At 41.7% G+C, this 21,204-nt stretch overlaps 1 protein-coding gene across 1 annotated transcript; it reads left to right on the forward strand.

The window, feature by feature from the left end:
• Positions 1 to 4,260: 4,260 nt before the first annotated feature.
• LOC147438264 (uncharacterized) lies at positions 4,261 to 11,830 on the forward strand. Its single transcript, XM_086487562.1, has 5 exons — positions 4,261 to 5,333; positions 5,568 to 5,641; positions 5,712 to 7,631; positions 10,305 to 10,401; positions 10,489 to 11,830. The coding sequence occupies exons 1-5, from the start codon at positions 5,147 to 5,149 to the stop codon at positions 11,208 to 11,210; spliced, it is 3,000 nt and encodes a 999-aa protein (XP_086343688.1). The 5' UTR covers positions 4,261 to 5,146; the 3' UTR covers positions 11,211 to 11,830.
• The last annotated feature ends 9,374 nt before the right edge of the window (positions 11,831 to 21,204 follow it).

Here is a 21,204-nt window from a genome sequence, read left to right on the forward strand (position 1 = left end):
CCTTTATAACATCCGAAAGTTCGCAATTATGGCTTCTAGTTTTGAGAAGGACATTTATAACATCCGAAAGTTCGAAAACACAAACTTCAGTATCTAAAATGAGAAAATTCAACATGTTTTGATCAAGATAAGTCAATTGGAGATGAGAAGAGGAAGACGCTTTAGTAGAGCCTCATAGTTGCCTGAGCATTTTCAACTAGGTGTAGATTATGTCATGTTAATTAACCACAAAGGACTGTCTTACTTCCAAGAAGTCATGTAGATGGATGATAAGCTGCAGTTGGGGAAAGCTATGCAATCAAAATATGATTCAATTTTCAAAAATGAGACATGGGAATTGATCAAATTGTATGAGGGAAAGAAATTTTTACCTTGCAAACAAGTTTGCAAGAAGAAGCTTACATTGGGAGATCCAAAGCCTAGGTATAAGGGGAGTGTAAGGTGAGATTAGTTGCTAAGGGTTAAAGTAAAAAAAAAGGTGTAGATTTTGACCAAATCTTCTTGCATGTGTGTAGATGACTGCTTTGTGTGTGGTGCTTGGATTAATAGCTATTGAGGACTTGGGGTTAGTACAATTGGATGTGAACATGGCTTTCCTTCACAGTGATCTTCGAGAGGATTATAGAATTAGCAACCTGAAGGGTTCGCTAAGCCACGTAGTGAAGAGTTCATGTGTAAACTTAGAAAAGAATTATATGGCTTAAGACAAGGATCCAAGAAATGGTATCAAAACATCATACATTTATGCAGTCTCATGGATATAAAAGGAGTCAAGTGGATCATTGTTTGTACATGAAGAATCTTAGTGATGGATCACTCCTTCATCTTGTGTTATTTGTCGATTACATGCTTATTAGTGGAAAGAACTCTCACAAGGTTGCCAATTTAAAGCAAATGTTGGCTCCGAATTTTGCTATCAAGTATTTGGGAGAAGCTAGTCACTTTCTTGATATGCGTATCAAGCATGACAGATTCAAGGGGATTCTTGAATTGTCATAGGAATCGTACACACATGAGATCTTGTATTGTTTCAGTATACAGAGAGGGGGGAGGCATCTAATACCCCAATTCCTCAACATATGAAACTTAGCAAGGATGATTCTCTTAAATCAGATGCTGAGAAGTTCAAGATTGCTAAGATTTCATATTCCTCGACAATGGGTAGTCTCAAGTATGCTATGGCATCCACAAGGCAAAACATTGCATTTGCAATGGAAGTGGTGAGTAGTTAAGTGGCTGACCTTCACAAGGACATTGGAATGCATTGACGCATATCCTCGGGTACTTGAAAGGTACAACAAAAAGGTGCATATGCTTTGGAAACAATGATGCATCCATCATTCAATACGTAGATGTGGATTATGCAATGAATGTAGACATCAAGATGTGTACGTCTATGTTTTCATATTCTTTGGAGTCTTGAGCTATCTCTTTGTGATAATGTCTTCAAGATTGCACCTCTTCTTCCATTACAAAGGCTAATATGTTGCAGCATTAGAGGCTAGCAAGGAAACTTTATGGTTGGCATGTTTAATGGGAGATTTGGACAAGGTTCAGAGTTCCATTTCTTTGGCCAAGAACCCGCTATCTCATTTCAAAACAAAACACATACAGGTAAGGTTTCATTTCATTCAGAATGTGTTGGCAAATAATAGCTTTATGGTTGGCATGTTTAATGGGAGATTTGGACAAGGGTCAGAGTTCCATTGCTTTGGCCAAGAATCCGGTGTCTCATTTCAAAACAAAACACATACAAGTAAGGTATCATTTCATTCAGAATGTGTTGGCAAATAATAGGGGGTGTTGGTAATGTTGGCGACTATGCCCGGGAGGATGCAACTTGCTCTGATACTAATTGTTGGAATTAGGATTGCAAGGATGCACACACAACTTGAATGAAGAAGCTCAAGGCACACAATAAATTGTGTATTTCTCAGTGTGCAACTAGAAAGATAAGTTAGCCCTAGAGTGATAAGCATATAGACAATGCAATGGGAAAAAACCTCCTAGTGAGGGAAAAAGTGCCCCGGCGATCCTAAGAGTGTTCACACACATCATATATGGTAACATTGCACAACAGTGGCAAGCCCACTTATGTGGTGGCAACCAAGCTCCGGTTCTCTCTTCAAAGTTTGTTTTTACATTATTTAAGTATGTTTATGTATAGTCTTGGTTCTATTTGTGCCTGGGTGTTTGGGAACTCTCTCTAAAATCCTCTAGGACATTGTTATGACGATTTGAGGTTGTGATGTTGGGGACCCATGGCATTGTGGGTGCATGGGTTGTATGTAAGTATTTCTTTCTGTTTTATATAATGTCAATAGCTCCCAATAAGTGAGCATTACAAAAATATGGGACAAAAAGCGAAGAACTATCCTATATTCCTATTGAATTTACAAATGACAAGCATGATATACATACATACATATACATGTACACATATGAAATTTTTTTTGGGGCAAAACTAGGGGCAGTTCAGTGATGATAGTCTGGGAACATGTAGCACTACCAACTCACATAGGGGGAGTAGGTGTCTTTAATTTAGAAATTCATGCATTTGCAAGAAGGGCTACATTTCTTAAGCACTGCCCTACTGGCTTCATGCAGTGCTGCATATCACACCTCCACTCTCCTAGAGTTTTAGCACACCTCCAACTTGTTGCTACTAGCTCATTGAATCATAGATATCGGCCATATGGTGTCCTTGCTTACACTTGCTTTAATCTCATACTTTTTGTCTTTATGGGTGAGCTCGACGGTCTTGTTTGGAGAGTAGATAGTTGAATCCACTCTATGGTTCTAAGGCATGCCAAATATGACATATGTGCCATCAAGATCTTTGAAACCTTGAAGCTCAAATTTAAGCTTGCCGATGTAGGGTACAGTTGTCTTCAATGTCTCTTTGTCATCGGCATTTAGGGCTTGGTGAATCTCTAAGGGTGTCTCCATGTTGTCATTCTACACACCTCACATAGGCATCTTTCAACCACCGTGTGACTCTTCTCCTCCTTTACTCTTCTAGCTACACCAACTTCACAACAATCGATGACACTTCTTGACAATTTTGTGCAAGGATGGGTCGGAGATCTACGTCGAGTACGATCGAAGTCAAGAAGACATCAAAGAGAACTACTCATCTTTTGCCACCTAAATTGCTCACAGTCTAGGTAGATGTGTATGACACATGCCTCATTCATACTTAAGTGCTATTGGCTTTGTCACTGACCATTGTCAACCACAAAATTAGCAATCACAATTCGTGGACAAGTGTAGAGCTAGTGTGTGGCTCATACTGAGCTTGCCCATAGAGGCACTAAAATTGCTTCTAAGGTTGGGTTCAGATGGGCCTGAAGGAAGAAAAGGATGGTTTGAACTTGCCTCCGCCTCGTCTGAACAACGTTGCAAGTGGAAGAGTGATACAGTGAGAGGAGTTGAGAGAGGCAATAGATCTTCTGGGGGAGGTCGGAACAACTTCGGCAGACCCGGAGGAAGAGTTGCTCGCGTTGCAATCAACCAGCTCTAGCCATGCAAAAGTAACACCCCTATGTGCAGATTTTCCACCGCTTGGTCGTAACCCAACCTAAGTAGAGGGCAAGTTGAAGTTAAAGGGTTCCTTTTACGATGTTGTACACGAGCTAATGAGAGTGTGTTTGTGTGCAAGCACAAGTGTAGGAGGAGAGAGAGAGAGAGAGAGATCTTCTCCTTCTTCTCTCTTTCTCCGCGCTTCTTCTTCATCATTCTTTTTCTTTTTGTTGCAGGTATGCCGCACCAACGCAAGAGGAGGTTGGAGTCTCACTTGTTCAAGAATATATTTACTTAATATCACAAATCTCACTTAAATTTAGTGAAACATGGATCTGGTGTGCCGCATAAACAATGTAGACCAGACTCTAGATTCGTCGACTTTTGGTCGTTTGGAGGTGGCCGGTCGGAGGCACGTGGAAAGCAAAATAGAGAGTGCGGTCCTTGATACAAAAATGTGTGTGCTCGAGCACTACATGACTTCAGGTCCCGAGAAGACCTTCATGTGCAGTTTTAATCTGTGCCCAACGGTAAGTAAATCTGAGTCAGTGAGGGTGGCTTTCAAATTTGAACATCCACTCATGACCGCCTTCACTTCTCGATGCAAATATGATCACGTGGCAGCTGACCTGGCGAATGTCGGGGCAGAACTTTCCACGTGGCGAGTGCCCTTGTCCTGGAACTACCTTCTTCCTCCCGTCTGGACTGTCGCTATACTTGGCTGCGCGCGCACACGCCTGCTCTCACTCCCCACACACTTTCTCTCTCACACACGCTTTCGCATACACATCAGAACATGAGACGCAACAAAGACCTGAGCGGCCCCTTCTGCCTCGTACCTCCCATGTCGCCATAGCTTCTCAAATTCTTCTTCTCAACTCCATCTCTGCTTTTCAGCAAAAGCAGCCATCCAGAAGCCTCCGCTGTCCAGCCTAAACAATTGCCTTCAGCTCGACTTGCTTTTCATCACAGCAATGCGCCTGCTCTTTTCAATCTGCCCGTTATTTTCACCATTGCAGCTAGACCTTTCTGCATCAGTGAACGACATGACCTTGCAGAAAACCGTTCAGCAATTTGAGGTCCTGAAGCTAATTAGAGATGGTAGTCCTGCTGATAAGATTGCATTAGTTGCTAGCTCAAACCTAGTATGGATGTACAAATGCTACATTTTCGCTCGAATTCAAAGGGGCTATTGGAGCAATTCTGGATGATCATGACAAACATGATGGCTACTCAGAGATGTCCTGAGTCATGACAAACCCAGTGCCAACTTACCGTGCCATTGAAAGGCCGCATTCTGAATCATTGCTCTGACATCAACTCACATTAAAAGAGATTCAGGATGATCATGACACAACATGATAGCACTCAGAGCTGTCATCGCTTATGATAAATGCACTGTCAATTCGCACATCATTGAAAGACTCACCGCAACCTAAAGCAAGAAATAAGAGGCCTTCTGAATCATTGCTTGATGACCCAACTCATGTTAAAAGGAGTGCAGAAGAAACTCTTGAATGAGTGAGTTTTTCTGGTTGTTGAACTTGCTTGGATTTCATATCAATCACTGTGCAGGAATTTTTTTTGAGAGACATTCTTGATTTGGAGCGGGCTAGGCGCTGCAATGTTGCGCCATTCCCATTCCACAAGAAGCACGCTTCTGCCCACCTTCTCGTCAACATCCTCAACTTGCTCTTCAGATCATCATAACCTTGGCAAAGGCTCATGTACAGGTCTCTTCTTCCAGCTCTTTGATTGGAATGGCAGGCTCCACAAGAAGCAAAGATTGCGGCGCAAATCACTTCCAGCTGGTACGCCATCGTCTTTTAAATCGAGTCAATTATATGCTTGAAAGACTACAATGCATGCATCCGTGACGCACGTTTTAGTTAGCCTTACTCTATCAGTAGTGATCACACAATTACCATGGGGTTGCAAGCGAAAACTATGTAGATGATGGAACTCATTCCTCTTGTATATTATTGTTAGCAATCACCTATTTGTGATCTGGGCCTAAACTCAGTTGGATCGAACTTTTATTGCAGAACGGCCAGCTAGCCCACTTTTGAGAGAACAAAATCGAGAATGCACAAAGGCGCCTGCAGATCAAAACCTGAATGTGAGTCGAGAAAGCCTTTGTTCTCAAAATTATTTGAAAACTTGTTCAAGTTTCTGTTGAAAAATTGCAGATCAATGATCTGAGGAGTCCTCCGCGTAATCCGCATAAACATCATCATGATCCTTTGCAAAGAGAGCACACCCCGCCTGAAAAGAAAAAGAAAAAGAGGAGTCCCAATGTGGTTGCCAAACTGATGGGACTTGAGACCATGCCATCCCCAGATTTCCGGCGAGAAAAATGGGATGCCTCTTCTCAACATCACCAGAGTCCACTGCAGCTTCAAAATTATGAAGAGAGGTCTCTCTTATCGCGTTCAAGGATCCCATCTTCTAGAAGAAGCCTTTTGCAAATGGGAAGTGGTACTGTGGATAAATCCTCATCAAGGTGGGCTTCTGTGTCACCATGCTTATCACAGGATCCCTCTTCCTTGCGGTACCATGATGACGTTTTACACAATAATGTGTATTGTGATGAAGTGTTAGGCAAGGAGTCAGCGTCGGCTTTACCACCATCTGCTTCTCCTTTCCAGGATTGTAAAATTGGATGCATTTTGTCACCTTCCCAGTCCCAGAACAAGCTCACCTTGCCTGTCAAAAGCCCATTGGCATCCAAAGCTAGGGCATGCTTGTTTGAAGCTGCAAACAGAATACTCGAGCCAAACAGGCAGCTTAGAGTTGCTTTTAGTGAATCAGCAGATGGGAATAATGAAAACGACAACGAGAACACTGCTAGGAAAGAGCTCAAGTTCAAACAAGCAACTAGTGCAACTGCCTCATCGTGTCTCCACCGGAGAAAAACCATCCCTTCACTTGCAAATGGAGGTAGTTATGGTTCTGCATCAACCTCAAATGTGGCAAGAAGTAAACAAAGGACACGGTCTTGTTCAGCAGTGGCTGAAAATAATGAAGAGGCTGCAACTACACGGCGGTTTAATAGGGGTGGTGGCACACATGAGGATGTGGATTCTGCTAAATGCTATCAAAACCAGTCAGGTACCAGATATGGCAAGAAAGATAAAGGAAAGCTTGGTCCCAGAAGGCAAGAGCAAACTTGTAGGGAGCTGGATGAGGGCACAAGTGCAAAGGTGCAAAATGCACCACCTGCTATTGGCAAGAGAGAATGTAGCAGTCAAAGTTCTTCCAAAATCAGAGGAACATTGCCTGAACATCGAGATGAATCCCAGGGAGCTGCTTCATCCACAAGCTCAATGTGCACACCGAGTTCAACCAACATTAATAGTAGTGCCATGATAAAGAACAGGGGAATTTCCAGTTCTCAGAGAGCTAACATTGACAAAAAAAACATGATGTTTACTAACCAAGACATGCCCAAAACAGAGCCGTTATCTAGAAGGAATTCAGCATCTACAAGAGGGGCAGGTGTGCTGAGCTCACAAGGACACCTATTAAAGAGCAGGGGTGTGATGACAGCCAGTACAAGCTCGGGCAATAGTTCAATCTCACAGAGATCATATTCTGGAAAGGAAAGTGTGTGTACAGATGAATTCAATCATATGTGTGAAGATGACCATCCTGCTGAATCCTTATCCTGCAACATAAAGAGCTCTAGTGTTGTAGATGATGTGAGCATTTTGCATCAGAACGATGGCTTATTCTCATCTTCTGTGGAAATTACAAATGATGATCTTAGATTTACTAAGTTTTCAAACCATAGCAGGGTTCAGGAAAGTGGCTGTGGAGGCAGCTGTGTAACCTCAGTGGAGGAAATGACGGACACTGCAACTTCATGTGGCATCGATTACTCGCATAAAAGGAAACAAACAGTGTCATATTCTGGCAAATCAACCGCAACCATTCTTCAGGAATTGCTTTCAGCATTGAATCGATCTGCAAGACCATTAATGGTGGAGAACGATGACAATTCTGAGCTTTCTGGTATAACAAGCAGGACCATTCAAACAGGAGAATGCAGAAAGATGGAGGAGCGTAATGAAGAGGATTGTTTTAACAGCTACATTGACGAAGAGGAGGTGAGTAAGCTCTAATAAACTCTTTGCTCATCGAACTTGGATAAAGTTGTCGATAAAAACTGTGTGCATGCATTCCTGGTTGTTTGCATCTGTAGGATCAAGACACCACAATATAAAACCCATAGATTGCATATATCATTGTATCATCCTTTAAAACAACAAGTATCAATTCACTTATGCCTGAGCAATGCTAGAATTTACAAAAATTGAAGAGGGTATCCGGGAAGAGCATTATGTAGCACGCCCAAAAGATTCTTGTGGTGTTGAAATGACGGATCATGGTGACATCCTTTCCCTAGTAACCCACTCCAGAAATGGATTATCCATCCAGTTTTTGAAGACCAGAAGTATTGACAATGTGTGCACATAAGTATCTCTTCTGACAGTGTGTGAAGGGCTTTGAATCTATTGTCCATTGTTAGTGAGATAGATAGATAGATGGATGGATTACTGATTATTGTCCTTAAAGGTCAAATATGACCCATGGGACCAAAGATACATGTGATGTACTATGTACGGGCTGATAAGTGATTCTCGATGCTCCAGGGTTGTGGTGATGAGAATCGCAATGGAGAGCCCACACTGTGTTTGGGAGAGGAAAGTGTGTATATAGGTCTAAGTCATGGCTGAAAATGTAACAGAAGCAAGTCCGGATGTGAGCAAAAGCTGAGCACGAGTGAGCATTATGTGCAGACTCGTTTTGACTCTTCTCCATTGCCCCAACGCCTTGTCTCACATCAATGGAGTTACACTGCATGCGAGAGAGAGAGAGAGAGAGAGAGAGAGAGAGAGAGAGAGAGAGAGAGAGAGAGAGAGAGAGAGAGAGAGAGAGAGAGAGAGATGAAATGAAATGAAATGTTATATTAAGCGTTACAATATGGTGGATCTGATACAAAGTCAAGAGTAACAAAATGACAAAATGACAAAATAAAAATACTATGGAATCCTAAACCGGTATGTGTGAACTAAGCAGCTAGCTGGGATAGCTAAATCATAAGTCACAAGAGATTCAGCATCGGTCGCTGGCAGATCTCATCCATCTCCAGCAGTCTAACCAGGCGTCGTGCATGTCGGGCCAAAGTGATCCGAATCCTCTAATGTAGCCTCCGTCGATGCTGTCTAGTCCTCCGCCGTTGTGGGCGTCTAGATCTCCCCAGCTCAGTCGCTTGGTCAATCATTGTGCCTCTCGTGTGAGGCGACAAGCTCTGCTGTGGTAGTAGCTCCTCCGGGTGTTCAGTGTCCGCTCTAAAGAAGTCTGTGATGTGTCTCTGAGACTGGCTGGCCTCTCCTCTCATCAGGCTCTCTCTGTGTCTACGCAGCTCGAGTAGAAACAAAACCGAGGCATCTGTGACCCTCGTACCTCATGACTTTGGAGAGTGGTCCAAAGCCCTCTCTAAACAAGCAGTGGAAGCGGCCTCGTATCTCGTAGTAGATGGGGCAGTGGCATGAGTAGTGCAACCCTATCTCAGGCTCCATGTCACACGAGGAGCATGTCCTGGTCTCTGCTGGTACTCCGCTGTATCTCCGAGTCTCGATCCACAGCTAGTGTGAAGATGTGTGTATCTGGCGAATAGCACACAGTATCCCATGAGACAAGTGGGTGTCCATGTATCTGAGCCTCGTCACAAAACCGTCCTCCATAAGCTGGAGAAGATGCTCTGTGTAGAAAGCCACAGAGAGAGAGAGAGAGAGAGAGAGAGAGAGAGAGAGAGAGAGAGAGAGAGAGAAATGAAATGGTATACTAACGTTTTCAAGAGGCCAAAATGACCTATGAGACCAAACCGTTACAAACTGGTGAATTTGATACCATGTCTGGGTACAAACAATGACCAAACCGTTACAACTAGTGAATCTGATACCATGTCTGGGTACAAAAAAATAAAATGAGACTAGAAGTACTAGTAGCTGGAACTGTGTGGGGTACGATTGATCACTGAATCCATCCTCATTCGCACTCTGGATGTCGAGACAGTATGGCTTGATCCTCTGATGTAGTCTCCATCGATGCTGTGAAGCTCCTCTCCTCAGTCGGGGGCGTCTCGATCTCCCTAGCTTCAATGCTCGGTCAATGAGAGTACCGTGGGTGTGGGTGTGGGTGTGGGTCTGGGCCGGGGGAGAAGTAACATATAGCAATGTACAAGAATCTGCTTGTGTCAGCCCTCAATCTCACCCACATGTATTGGCCTGAGCATCTCTCTGAACGATGTGCACAAGCGGCTGTAGCTCCTCTCTGAATAGGATGCTATGCCCCTGTGCTCTGATCTCGTCTTTGCTCGGGAGGCTGTCTCCCACCTATATCCAATCACATGCGGCATAAGCTGTGCCGGTGCCTGGTGTGCCTCTGAGTAAAAAACGATGTCTCTCCCAGAGAGAGAGAGAGAGAGAGAGAGAGAGAGAGAGAGAGAGAGATCTTTTTATGTCTATTAGAGGCCAAAGACCCCCTATGAGACAAATCAAATAAACATGTGTGTGTTTCCATGGGAGGCTAGGATACAAGATAGATACAAGTATATGATTTGTGTGTGTGTGTGTGTGTGTTTGGGGGGGGGGGGGGGGGGGGCTCTATATAGACTCTAGCCGCTATGGTGCACATCTATATACTCAGGGAAGTACAATCATGAAGTGCATCAAGCTGACTAGCTCCATCCTGAACGCGAGAGATTATATCTGCAGGGTTCTGGGTCTATCTCCAACAGAGAGGACTTGTCACTTAGCATCTGCAAAGTCAGTCAGCAGTGTACCAGATTGGACACTTTAAACTGTGCACAAGGTACTCAATTGTTTCCGCTCGGGATACACTTATTCCATTGGTCAAAGTGTTGTATGCTAAGCTAATTTTTTGCATTTTCTTGTTCAGAGAGACAAGTCCAGAGCTCAGACAGTGAGCCAAACAGAAGAAAAGGAGAACTCGTTCAAAAGGTCATGCCTGAATTCGCCGAGCACGTGTTTCAGAGCGAGGAAGATTATGTGAAGTGCATTGTACAGAACTCAAATTTAACTCCTCAACATGAATGGAGGTCATCAAGAAAGAAATCCCTTGTTGATCCTGCATTATTTGAGGAGCTGGAAACGACAGCAACGCACGATTGGGCATTGCAGGAGATGCCAGAGATTGAGATAGAAAACTGGTCTGCTTTAAGTGAGGAATGGTACAGCAATTTAATGAGATGTCACAGAAAGCTGGTGTTTGATTGTGTTCAAGAAGCCCTGAACCTTGATGTAGGCTTCAGCCAGCATCCAACATACTTGAGTACCACACCAGATTTGGAGTGTTTGCAATCACGGATACGCTGCGAGAGAGTAATGAAGCATTTAGACCACTGGCGAGGCATAAGATGTGGTATGAATGTCGACGACCTGGTCGAGAAAGCAATGAATACAGGTGCTGGAAAATGGGATGATTTCTCTGACGAATTTTCAGGAATAGCAGAGAAGGTGGGGCATATGCTCATTAATGATTTGATTGAAGAGATCGTGCTTGACTTGAGGTCTTCCCATAAGCAACCCCTGAATGGAAGAAGCATGAAAGAAGTGCTAGAGAGGAATGTAAGAAAACCACTGATTTGGGTAGGGCTCTAAAGAGTCTGAGCTACACATGCAAAGCCTCTGTTTATACAAAGTGGTGATGGAGATGTTCAATGCCTCATGAACATAACATAGTCATCTGATGCAGAAACTAACGCAAAGGAATTATGCTGCAAATGGGTCGTGGACATCAACAAGAATTAGGCTGTGGTTACACCATTTTAACTTTGTAAGTGAAAGCTCCATTGCAAATTTAGTGACAAGGCCCACCATCTCAATGACCACCTTCCTTTGGTAGGAAAAATTTTCCCATTCCAAATACAATATAACCCGAACAAAGACCTGCAGATAATGCATCAAAATACGATAAGACCGAGCTTTCGACATCAATCCGTATTTTTCTGGTCTCTGCTAATTCTTGAAATCTCAGCAGGCATTTTTTCAAGCATGCTTATGCATATTTGCTCTGTATGTAGCATTTTATTGAAGATGCCAACTCTTGCTGGGACCTCTAGCTATGATCATCATCCTTTCATTTTGTACTTTTTCCCTTATATGCTTCTGGGTGTTGTTTTCCTTCAAAAAAGTCCTCTGCAGAACTGATACCAATGAGAGAGCCCTTTTGAGCACTGGAACTATCACTTCCTAAAGCAAATAACCAATTTGATCGTGATTATGCTTCTTTTAGCACAAGTATTGGGAAAACTTCTTTGGCTTTCTAAAACCATAAAGAAAGGAGATAGATGTGCTTTTGAAAATATCATTATTTTTTATACTTATGGGTCTTACCTTTGCATGTAAAGCATTAAATTGATATCTTCTTTGATTTTTAGTTTGCAAATGGGTCCCTTCATTTAAGAGCCTCATATGACTTCCTCTTCAAAAAAAATTTGTTTTAGAATGCCAACATCATCCTTCACAGTGTTCTAAAACTTGGAAAATGTTAGAGAGAACTTTTTAATATATTTGAAGATTTTTATTGTAAGTGTCCCTAAACTTTGAAAACTTTCTCATCTTAAGCTTTAAAACTTAAGAGTTAAATTTCAAAATTTGTAGTAGTTCGCTTTCAACAACAATGGAGATTTTGTGTGGAAAATGGGTTGTTTTGTTTTGCATAAAGCTCACTTTTCTATTGTAGTTAGGAATACTCTGGGGCCAAACTTCAAGTTTGTGAGTAGTTTCTACATGCAACTCTAAAGTTGGAATAGAAATGCACTTGTGCATGTTACTTGAAGCCTTGCACAATCGGCCAAGTGACATGTTGTCTCTACCGACATAATACCAAATATGGATTCCATAAATAACAGTAAGAGCTGCTTTGCTTTCATAGTTGCACTTTGAAGGGTTGATGGAAAGCCCTTCCCTTTCATAGAGGACAGTAACCTTTCAAGGAGCCCATCTTATGAAAGTGTGCTAGCAAGCATTTATTGAGACTTGGCTCTCATATCTCTTAAAGATTTGTGTTCAAAGTGTAGATAGTGTGACTGCCTCCATTCTAAAAAATTGGAAATTAGAAGGAATTTCTAGGATGCTCCTTGGAAGCAGGCATGCTTCTCTCTCTCTCTCTCTCTCTCTCTCTCTCTCTCTCTCTCTCTCTCTCTCTCATTGATGCTGTGTAGATTGAAAATATGGGAACTGAAGAGAAAACGAAAAATAATCTCTCTCGGCTATTTATATTTTCATGGTATTTATTTTTTTTTGTCGATAAGACAATATGATTTTATTGTATATATTTAGTGAGAACTCAACCTATAAAAGGTCATGTAATAAGTGATAGCCACCACTCATGGATTGAAGTGTAAAGAGGGACCTAAAAGAGGTCATGTCAAACAATACTTGTAACCTAAAATAGGTTTCATAATAAAATTAAATCTCAACTCCACAAGTGGTGCCCTGGAGTTTTGGGACTACAATTTTAGGCCATTCTTGTGCAAGAGATCTTACAGACTTTCACTACTATCAAGTCTATTCTATGTGTGTGTGTGTGTGTGTGTGTGTGTGTGTGTGTGTGTGTGTGTGTGTGTGTCTTTGTCAGATTATGTATACTTGGATTTGGGAGAGATGGTGAGAGATTGATGGGTGTACATGCAAAAAAAAATTGAATGGATTAAGCATCGATTCTCTTGGTCTCCCAACAATGATATCAGAGTGAAGGTAATCAACAACTTGATTTTCAATTTCTAAGGAGGAATTTTCAAATATGTAGCATCGAATTTGCAAACCAAAGCTTAATCGGAAATTAATCAACAAATTGATCGACAAACTTATTGAAAGTCAAAATCAAGTTCTTCTTGAACAATCTTTGCATACTTAGGATTCATTGGGTAGGATTGTTGTTGGATTGGTTTAGCAATGCTACTCATGGGAACTGTATGTTTTACCATGAAAGGTGGAACGCCCTTCAAATCATGATATCTCCAAGCAAGTATGTCCTTAAATTATTCGAGAAATTTCTTAAGTACACAACCTCTTTAATCTTAGTAATGCCTTGAGCAATAAAATTGGTTTAGACTCCTTGCCTCAGTCTGCCAATTCTGACTCATTAACTACCATCATTGGACCATCGTAGACTCTACTACTTCCATCAATAGAAGGCGTCTTTTGGGCTTTGGTGTACAAAAATTTTCACTCTCCCATGGTATAAGATTTAAAATATCGAGGTGCAAGATGTAAGTCTATGGGCTCTTGTTGTGTTGGGGTCTTTGCTTTAATATTTTGCTTCCTTTTGTTGTTGAGCTAACTCTCTATTTTGGTGTCTCCTTACAATACGATACGACTTTGGCTTCTCTACAATCTATAGTTTTGTAATGTCAAAGAATCACGGACTACACCACACAACACTCTGAATGTATTCACCCCAATTGGTATAAACTTTTGATCAGCATCACATGCTCCCACATAACTGAGCCATTCTGTGTTGGATCTCTTTATTTTTATCCTAGCACATACATTTTCTTGATATCGTCAACTTTTATATCTCTTACTTTTCTTGTCTAGTTTTTTATGTTGGGTTGCTTCTAATGCAAATTGACTAGATTTGTCATCATTCGTGTCCTCTTCACTGTTCTTGGATAAATTGTTATAGGATGTTATACTAGGCTCCGAAAGTTTCATTTCCAAACTTGAGCTAATATGTGATTCTAGTTGTTACCATATACATGTGGTAGTGATGTGTGTGAACACACTTAGGACCGCCGAGGCATTTTTTTCCTCACTAGGAGGAAATTTCCCCCATGCATTGTATATACGCCCATCACTCTAGGGCTATCTTATCTTTCCATCGTGCACTAAGTAAAACACTCTCTTTTGTGTTTCTTGAGCTTCCTTCGTCTTCTCCAAGTTGTGTGTGTTTTCTTGCAACCCTAATTCCAACGATTGGTATCAGAGTAGGTTGTGTCCTCCCAGGATTAGTCGTCTAGCTCCAGCACACGCTTGCTCACTTTCTTCGATTTTTGTGAGCTTTGGCGAGCATTGCTAGGTCAAGAAATACTTCAAGGAAGCTCGTAAAGCTGGGTCTACTCAAAATTTTCATTTGGGCTTATTTTGGCCTCCGTTTCCACTACAGGCAGTAACTACTAACTACACAGACTAATTTGTTATTTCGTGCAAAATTTTGTTAGTGCCGTTTTTTGCATAACAGGTCCCTTACAATCTTCCATGGTTTGTGTTATATAGCACGTGTTGTTCCTGCTTCATTTCGCCTCTTTTCGGGAAGTTTTCACATCAAGTGTAGGCATTCACCATGGTTGACAACAACACAGATGTGTTCAACATGTTTGCTATTGAGAACAGATTGGATGGGGACAATTACCCTATGTGGGCTTACTACACAGACTAATTTGTTATTTTGTGCAAAATTTTGTTAGTGCCATTTTTTGCATAACAGGTCCCTTACAATCTTCCATGGTTTGTGTTATATAGCACATGTTGTTCCTGCTTCATTTCTCCTCTTTTTGGGAAGTTTTCACATCAAGTGTAGGCATTCACCATGGTTGACAACAACACAGATGTGTTCAACATGTTTGCTATTGAGAACAGATTGGATGGAGACAATTACCCTATGTGGGCTTACATGAGGCAACATGTCCTTGTGTGAGGCTATCTTATCTTTCCATTGCACACTAAGTAAAACACTTTCTTTTGTGTTCCTTGAGCTTTCTTTGTCTTCTCCAAGTTGTGTGTGTTTTCTTGCAATCCTAATTCCAACAGTTGGTATCAAAGTAGGTTGCGTCCTCCCAAGATTAGTCGTCAACAGCTCCAACACACGCTTGCTCACTTTCTTCAATTTCTGTGAGCTTTAGCGAGCATCGGTAGGTCAACAAATACTTCGAGGAAGCGCATAAAGCTAGGTCTGCTCAAAATTTTCATTTGGGCTTATTTTGGCCTCCGCTTTCACTACAGGCAGTAACTACTAACTACACAAGCTAATTTGTTATTTTGTGCATAATTTTGTCAGTGCTATTTTTTGCATAACAGGTCCTTAACAGTCTTTTACGGTTTGTGTTATATAGCAGGTGTTGTTCCCGCTTAATTTCTCCCCTTTTCGGAAGGTTTTCACATCAAGTGCAGGCATTCACCAAAGCTGACAACAACACAGATTTGTTCAAGATGTTTGCTACTAAGGATAGATTTGTCCTTGTGTCGAAGGACGTTTGGAACATTGTGTAAGGCATTGATGTACGTTCTAGTTTTGTGGATACAAGAGATGTTGAGGATGCTGCAGGTTTTGCTGTTGTTAGAATTGTTTTGCATATGACTGAGCAAGCTCGTTGGGATATAAGAGATGCGCAAGCTCATGCATTGATCACGTTGTCTGTGAAGTGCACTATTACTCCTCACATTTGTTCAGCAAAATCCGCAAAATAGGCTTTGGATATTCTTGCTTGTTTTTATGCAAGTCGCAATGAGGCAAAAATTGCCATTGTTGCATAAAGAGCTAAAGTCAAAGATTATGCATGAGGAAGATGAAATGGACACTTTCCTTGCTGGTGTCAAGGACATAAATGAGCAACTTATTTCTACAAGCAAAGTCATTTCTAAGAGTTCCTTTGTGCAGACTATTCTTGATGCTTTGCCAGATTCTTACCAAACTTTTGCTAGTACTTCGAGACTTATGACCCAAGGAAATCCTGAAGTTGTCAAATTTGATGCATTACGCACATTTGTGTTGCAAGAGTCACTTTCCAAAAAAAAACAGGGCTAAGCAACGTGCAGTTGAACAGGGGTAAACAATGTGCAGTTGCTTTACACATATGCAATACCATGGGTATGCACATTGCCAGTGGTGTAGCTTTATGGAGTGGAATTGATGAATTTGGAAAGTAAGTGGGAAGCTTTTAAGAAAGTTGTTTGTTCTTGTGCTGAAAAATAATTTGCCACATAGCATTTCCATGGTATCAACGCAAAAGGTGGTTTGATAAAGAATATCAAGATGCTCAAATGTCCTTAATAAAGATGGATCACGCAAAAGGTGGTTTGATAAAAGGTGGATCAAGTAAAGGTAGATCACGCAAAAGGTGGTTTGATAAAGAATATCAAGATGCTCAAATGTCCTTAATAAAGATGGATGCAACTATAGACAAAGGCATCTATCAAAGTCATTTGCATACATGCAAGGCATTGATTCAAAAGAAGAAAAGAATATGGAAAAGTCAAGCATCAATTTTTTCAAGTTCAAAAAAGGGCATACACATGTGCAAGGCATTGATTCAAAAGAAGAAAAGAATATGGAAAAGTCAAGCATCAATTTTTTCAATTTTTTTCAAGTTCAAAAAAGGGCATACACATGTGTTGGAGAAACTTGAAGAGCAAAGGGGTTGAGAGTTTTGGTAACTTGAGTTATGAATATGTACACACATTGTAGGCAACTATATGAGTAACCAAATGCTAAAGATGTTATTTTATGCTTCACATGATTGGATGTGTGATATGTTCAACTTCGCACTACAACATGGTATGCCTTGTGATTGGAGCACTAATTGGGTCAAGCCGTTGCATAAAGGAGGGGATGTAAAGTAAATAACTACCCATACTATGTTGATTCGGTCTCCTATGGAAAAGTTGTTTGGGTGTATAATGGAGATAAAATTGAACAATTGGGTTGAAAATTAAGTGATTGGGCTAAAAAGAATGGCAAGCGTGCAAAAGGACAAGCGGGCTTCCATCAACGCCATAACACCATTGACCATCTTGTCACTCTTCTTGTTTTCATGGAGGAAGGTCGATTGAAAGGCAAGCGATTGTATGGTTGCTTTGTGGACTTTAAGAAAGCCTTTGATACGATTCCACATAATAATTTGTGGAGAAGGATGGAAGAACTCCAAGCACTATGTGAGTTTATGCTTGTGGTTTCTCAAATCTATGAGAGGTGATAAGTCAATTGTGCATGTAAAGAGGAATTTTTAAAAAATCTGCAAGCACTGTGGGGGTTAAACAAGGATGTTATTGTCACCAACTCTCTTTGGTCTATACATCAATCAATTGGAACAAATGGTACTTAACTTTATGCAAGAAGAAGGCATTGCTATGCATAAAAGCTTATGGATGTCCTTGAGAAATTTTGCTTGCATGATGTGAATGAATCCAAAATAAAGGTTATGTTGTGAAAACTAACCATAAGGAGAAGCCATGCATTGTGTACAAAAATGAGACATTTGAAGTTGTTGAGATCTTTTAAGTACCTTATACCTAAGGTTCCGATCAATCACATGTGCTATGCATCATTTGGAAGCTAGGAAGAGAGCGTACCATGCATTTGACAACATACGTAATGCGAGAAATGTCAAATGTTGGGTTCTCAAGAAGTACCTTTTTGACACATTGGTGACACTGATGCTACTGTATGGAGCTTAAGTGTGGGACGGGAGCATCTCAACGTCTACTTGGAAAGAGTTTGAGACTGTCGAAAAGCGTTTTCATACTTTCTCTAGGTTAAGGCACAAACACCATATATATGCTCCTACTTTTTGAGTAGGGATCTCTTCCATTTGTGGTTATGGGCGACATGGAAAGGGTTGTGGAGTACATGATAAAGATGTGGCAAAACCCCTCACATTGACTTCCTACAACTGAATGGGAAGCACGCAAAAAAGTTCAAAAGACGCATAAAAAAGTAAGATCTTGAGCACGAGATGGATGCAAAACATAAAGATGAAGTTTGAGAGATGGGATGCATTACACTTGCTACATGATGTCTCAATAGACTCCCAAGTGAATGAAGCTTTTCTACAATGCCAATGTATTACGATTTGGGAAGGATCCGATGGGTCACGCTTCATACATTACACCATCCATATTGCCCCCAAACAATTACAAAACCATGTTCTTCCTTGAAAGAGAAAATTGTACTCACCCTTATATGCTTGAGTCTATCCCCTTGTAATCGATACGTACTATCGCAACCAATTGGCTTAGCTCCCACTCTCTTTGATGCGAGACAGGATATTGGGGCAATGGAGAAGAGTCAAATCAATTGTGCACATTATGCTCACTACAAGTTCGAGAGTCTAAGTACCACACACTACTAGTGCTTGACTTTTGCTCACATTTGAACTTGCTTCCCTCACATTTTTTGCCAAGACTTAGACCTACACACTTTTCTCTCTTAGCCACAGTGAACTCTCATCACCATAATTTTGGAGCATCAAGAATCATTTATGAGCCAAGTACATACCACATTGCTTATAACTTTGGTCCCATATGTCATATTTGACCTTTGAGGATGATAATAGAATCTCTCTCTCTCTCTCTCTCTCTCTCTCTCTCTCTCTCTCTCTCTCTCTCTCTCTCTCTCTCTCTCTCAGGTGGAGACAAGGATGAGGGTATAGCAGTTAGGTCATGCGGAGCAATTAGGAGATGGGGATAGAGATTGGCGAGCGGAAGGAAGCAAGGCGTTGTCATGCCATTTTGTGGGCACGAGGTGAAAGACCGGTATTTGAGTGTATTATGGGTTTTTGATGATTATGGCAAAATGTCAGAGCAAGTGTGCAAGCCCAAGTGTAGAGAAATGATGCTTACAAAAAGAAAAAGAATGTATGAGAAAAGCCTCTTAAAACATGCAAGGCAAGTTGAATAGTTGGAGGCCATATGGTCAGTGATGGAAAGGAAAGTGAGGGAGAGACTGATTGTAGTGCATGAGGGAGATAGAAAGGTGCTATTCTGAAAAAAAATTACGAAAGTCGTTTTTTGGAGAAAAACAAAAAGGGTTGCGTTGGAGAAGAAAACAACCGTTTCGAACAGTTTTGCATCTCACGCACATAGGTTTATTTCGTACTAGTTGAGAGATATTCAAGTTTTTGGGCTTGTAGCGCAGATAGTGTGTCTTGCTCTCTACAGTGGGTGCTCCTCTGTGCAATGTGCGTGACAATCTCAATCAAAACAGACTGAAACAGGAAACAATAGACAACAACTGAGCTCACAGTAACACCACAGCAGCAGACCACAACAAATGATTCGACTATCTCAAAGAACTGATACAGACTCTGGCGTGGCAGCACACTTAGCTCTAGCCCAAGACTCTCAAGTACAATGGGGTGTCGAGGCTCAAATGTGCAGGGATGGTGAAGACGTGCTCTGTGTCTAGACTCTATATCCTAGACGACGACGTTGGACCAGATGTAAATGAAGATGATGATTCTGACCCAACAGCTACTACTCACATGTACCACCATCAAGAGCCACCAACGGCTCATAAATGTCACCCATGTGGTGACCTAGCCACGATGTCCAATTGACCAGTCTGTATCTTTGTTGCCACATGTCACTGCCCAGCCGAAACAGTCCGTCCAATGTGAACCAGCCTAGACCAATTGTACTAATTGTGTGTCCTATGAAAGTGACACTGTAGCCTGCTACTACAGGTTTCCGGCCACAAGACCGCTCACCGTCCTGGTGAGAGGAATACTGAAAAAACTGTGAAAAAAAACCACTAGGTACTGCATCCATATATCTTTTGTGAAGTAGGTGCTAGGCCCAACCAGGACCTTACATGCCTCAAAAAGTGGAGTTAAAAACACTGCACTGCTTGCAAACGCCTTAAGCCTTTGAATAGGCAGGAACCCAGTATGATTGCATAGTCGAAGAATCCCAATTAGCAAAACAGAATGAGGCTCCACTACAAAGAGATATTCTCAGTTTGGATCCAGCACATCTTTATCGTCCCTAACCATAGTGAGAGAAAAATGATCTGGTCCATACTTACAGATGTGGAGGCTTCTCATGTCTAAGAGAGAAGGACCTCTCCTCTTTAAGAGCTCGCTGTAACTTTAGGGCTTCCAGTTCCTTGCATAAAGAAGTTAATGGAGCAGCAGGACTTTCCAAAAACACAGAGGGGGTCTCTATGTGAGGGGAGTTGTTGAACAGCTTCCTAGCTCCCTCTATCCTAGTAGCAGTTGCAATGAACTCCTCCAGAGTGGCATCGGGTCGGAGACTCTCTCGGAGTTTTTGCTGAGAAGTTTTGGGAAGCGCCTTCTCTACCCACTTCTTAACCATAAATTCATCGGGTTGCTCGGGAAGCTTGGCAACCAGAGACTTGGTTTTAGTCATAAGTTCTGCAAAAGTCTCCTCTGGCTGGAGCACCATGTTGGCCAGCCAACTCATCCAACACCTTCTCCTGGTAGTCACCTGGCTTGAAAGTTGCACAGAATTGTTGTCTTAAGGCTGCCCTAGTTCCAAAATGGTTCTCTGCAAACTGGTTGTACCATGTCTCCTAAGCCATCCAAGGTGGATGGAAAGAGTACCAAATAAGCATCTTCCCTGTTAAGACCACGACCCCTACACAGAGATACAAACCTCCTTGCATGGTCGTCAGCATCTTATGAAGAGAGTCCTTTGAATGTAGGAAACTTGATGTTTACCTTGGCCAAAACGCTAACCAACGACTCCATGGCCCCTTGCTTAGCCTGTTGCTCAGTAGCCTGCTGTAGCAGAATAGGAGAGATCTTTACTGGAGAAGGTGATCTGGAAGATGTGGAACCGGATGGAGGAATGGGTGATGTCGTATGTGGAGGTATGGGTGATGAGGTTGATAGACTTCTACTAGGTGCCAAGG

The sequence above is a fragment of the Adiantum capillus-veneris genome, chromosome 17 (genome assembly GCF_014529385.1).
Source record: "Adiantum capillus-veneris isolate H3 chromosome 17, ASM1452938v2, whole genome shotgun sequence".
In the NCBI taxonomy this organism is placed as follows: domain Eukaryota; kingdom Viridiplantae; phylum Streptophyta; class Polypodiopsida; order Polypodiales; family Pteridaceae; genus Adiantum; species Adiantum capillus-veneris.

What these genes read in the sequence shown, in the direction of transcription:
- LOC147438264 (XM_086487562.1), top strand. Translation starts at nt 5,147, where the DNA reads ATGTTGCGCCATTCCCATTCCACAAGAAGCACGCTTCTGCCCACCTTC. An exon ending in GCGCAAATCACTTCCAGCTG is followed by an intron (nt 5,334 to 5,567) that starts GTACGCCATCGT and finishes CTTTTATTGCAG; the next exon opens with AACGGCCAGCTAGCCCACTT. An exon ending in CACTTTAAACTGTGCACAAG is followed by an intron (nt 10,402 to 10,488) that starts GTACTCAATTGT and finishes TTTCTTGTTCAG; the next exon opens with AGAGACAAGTCCAGAGCTCA.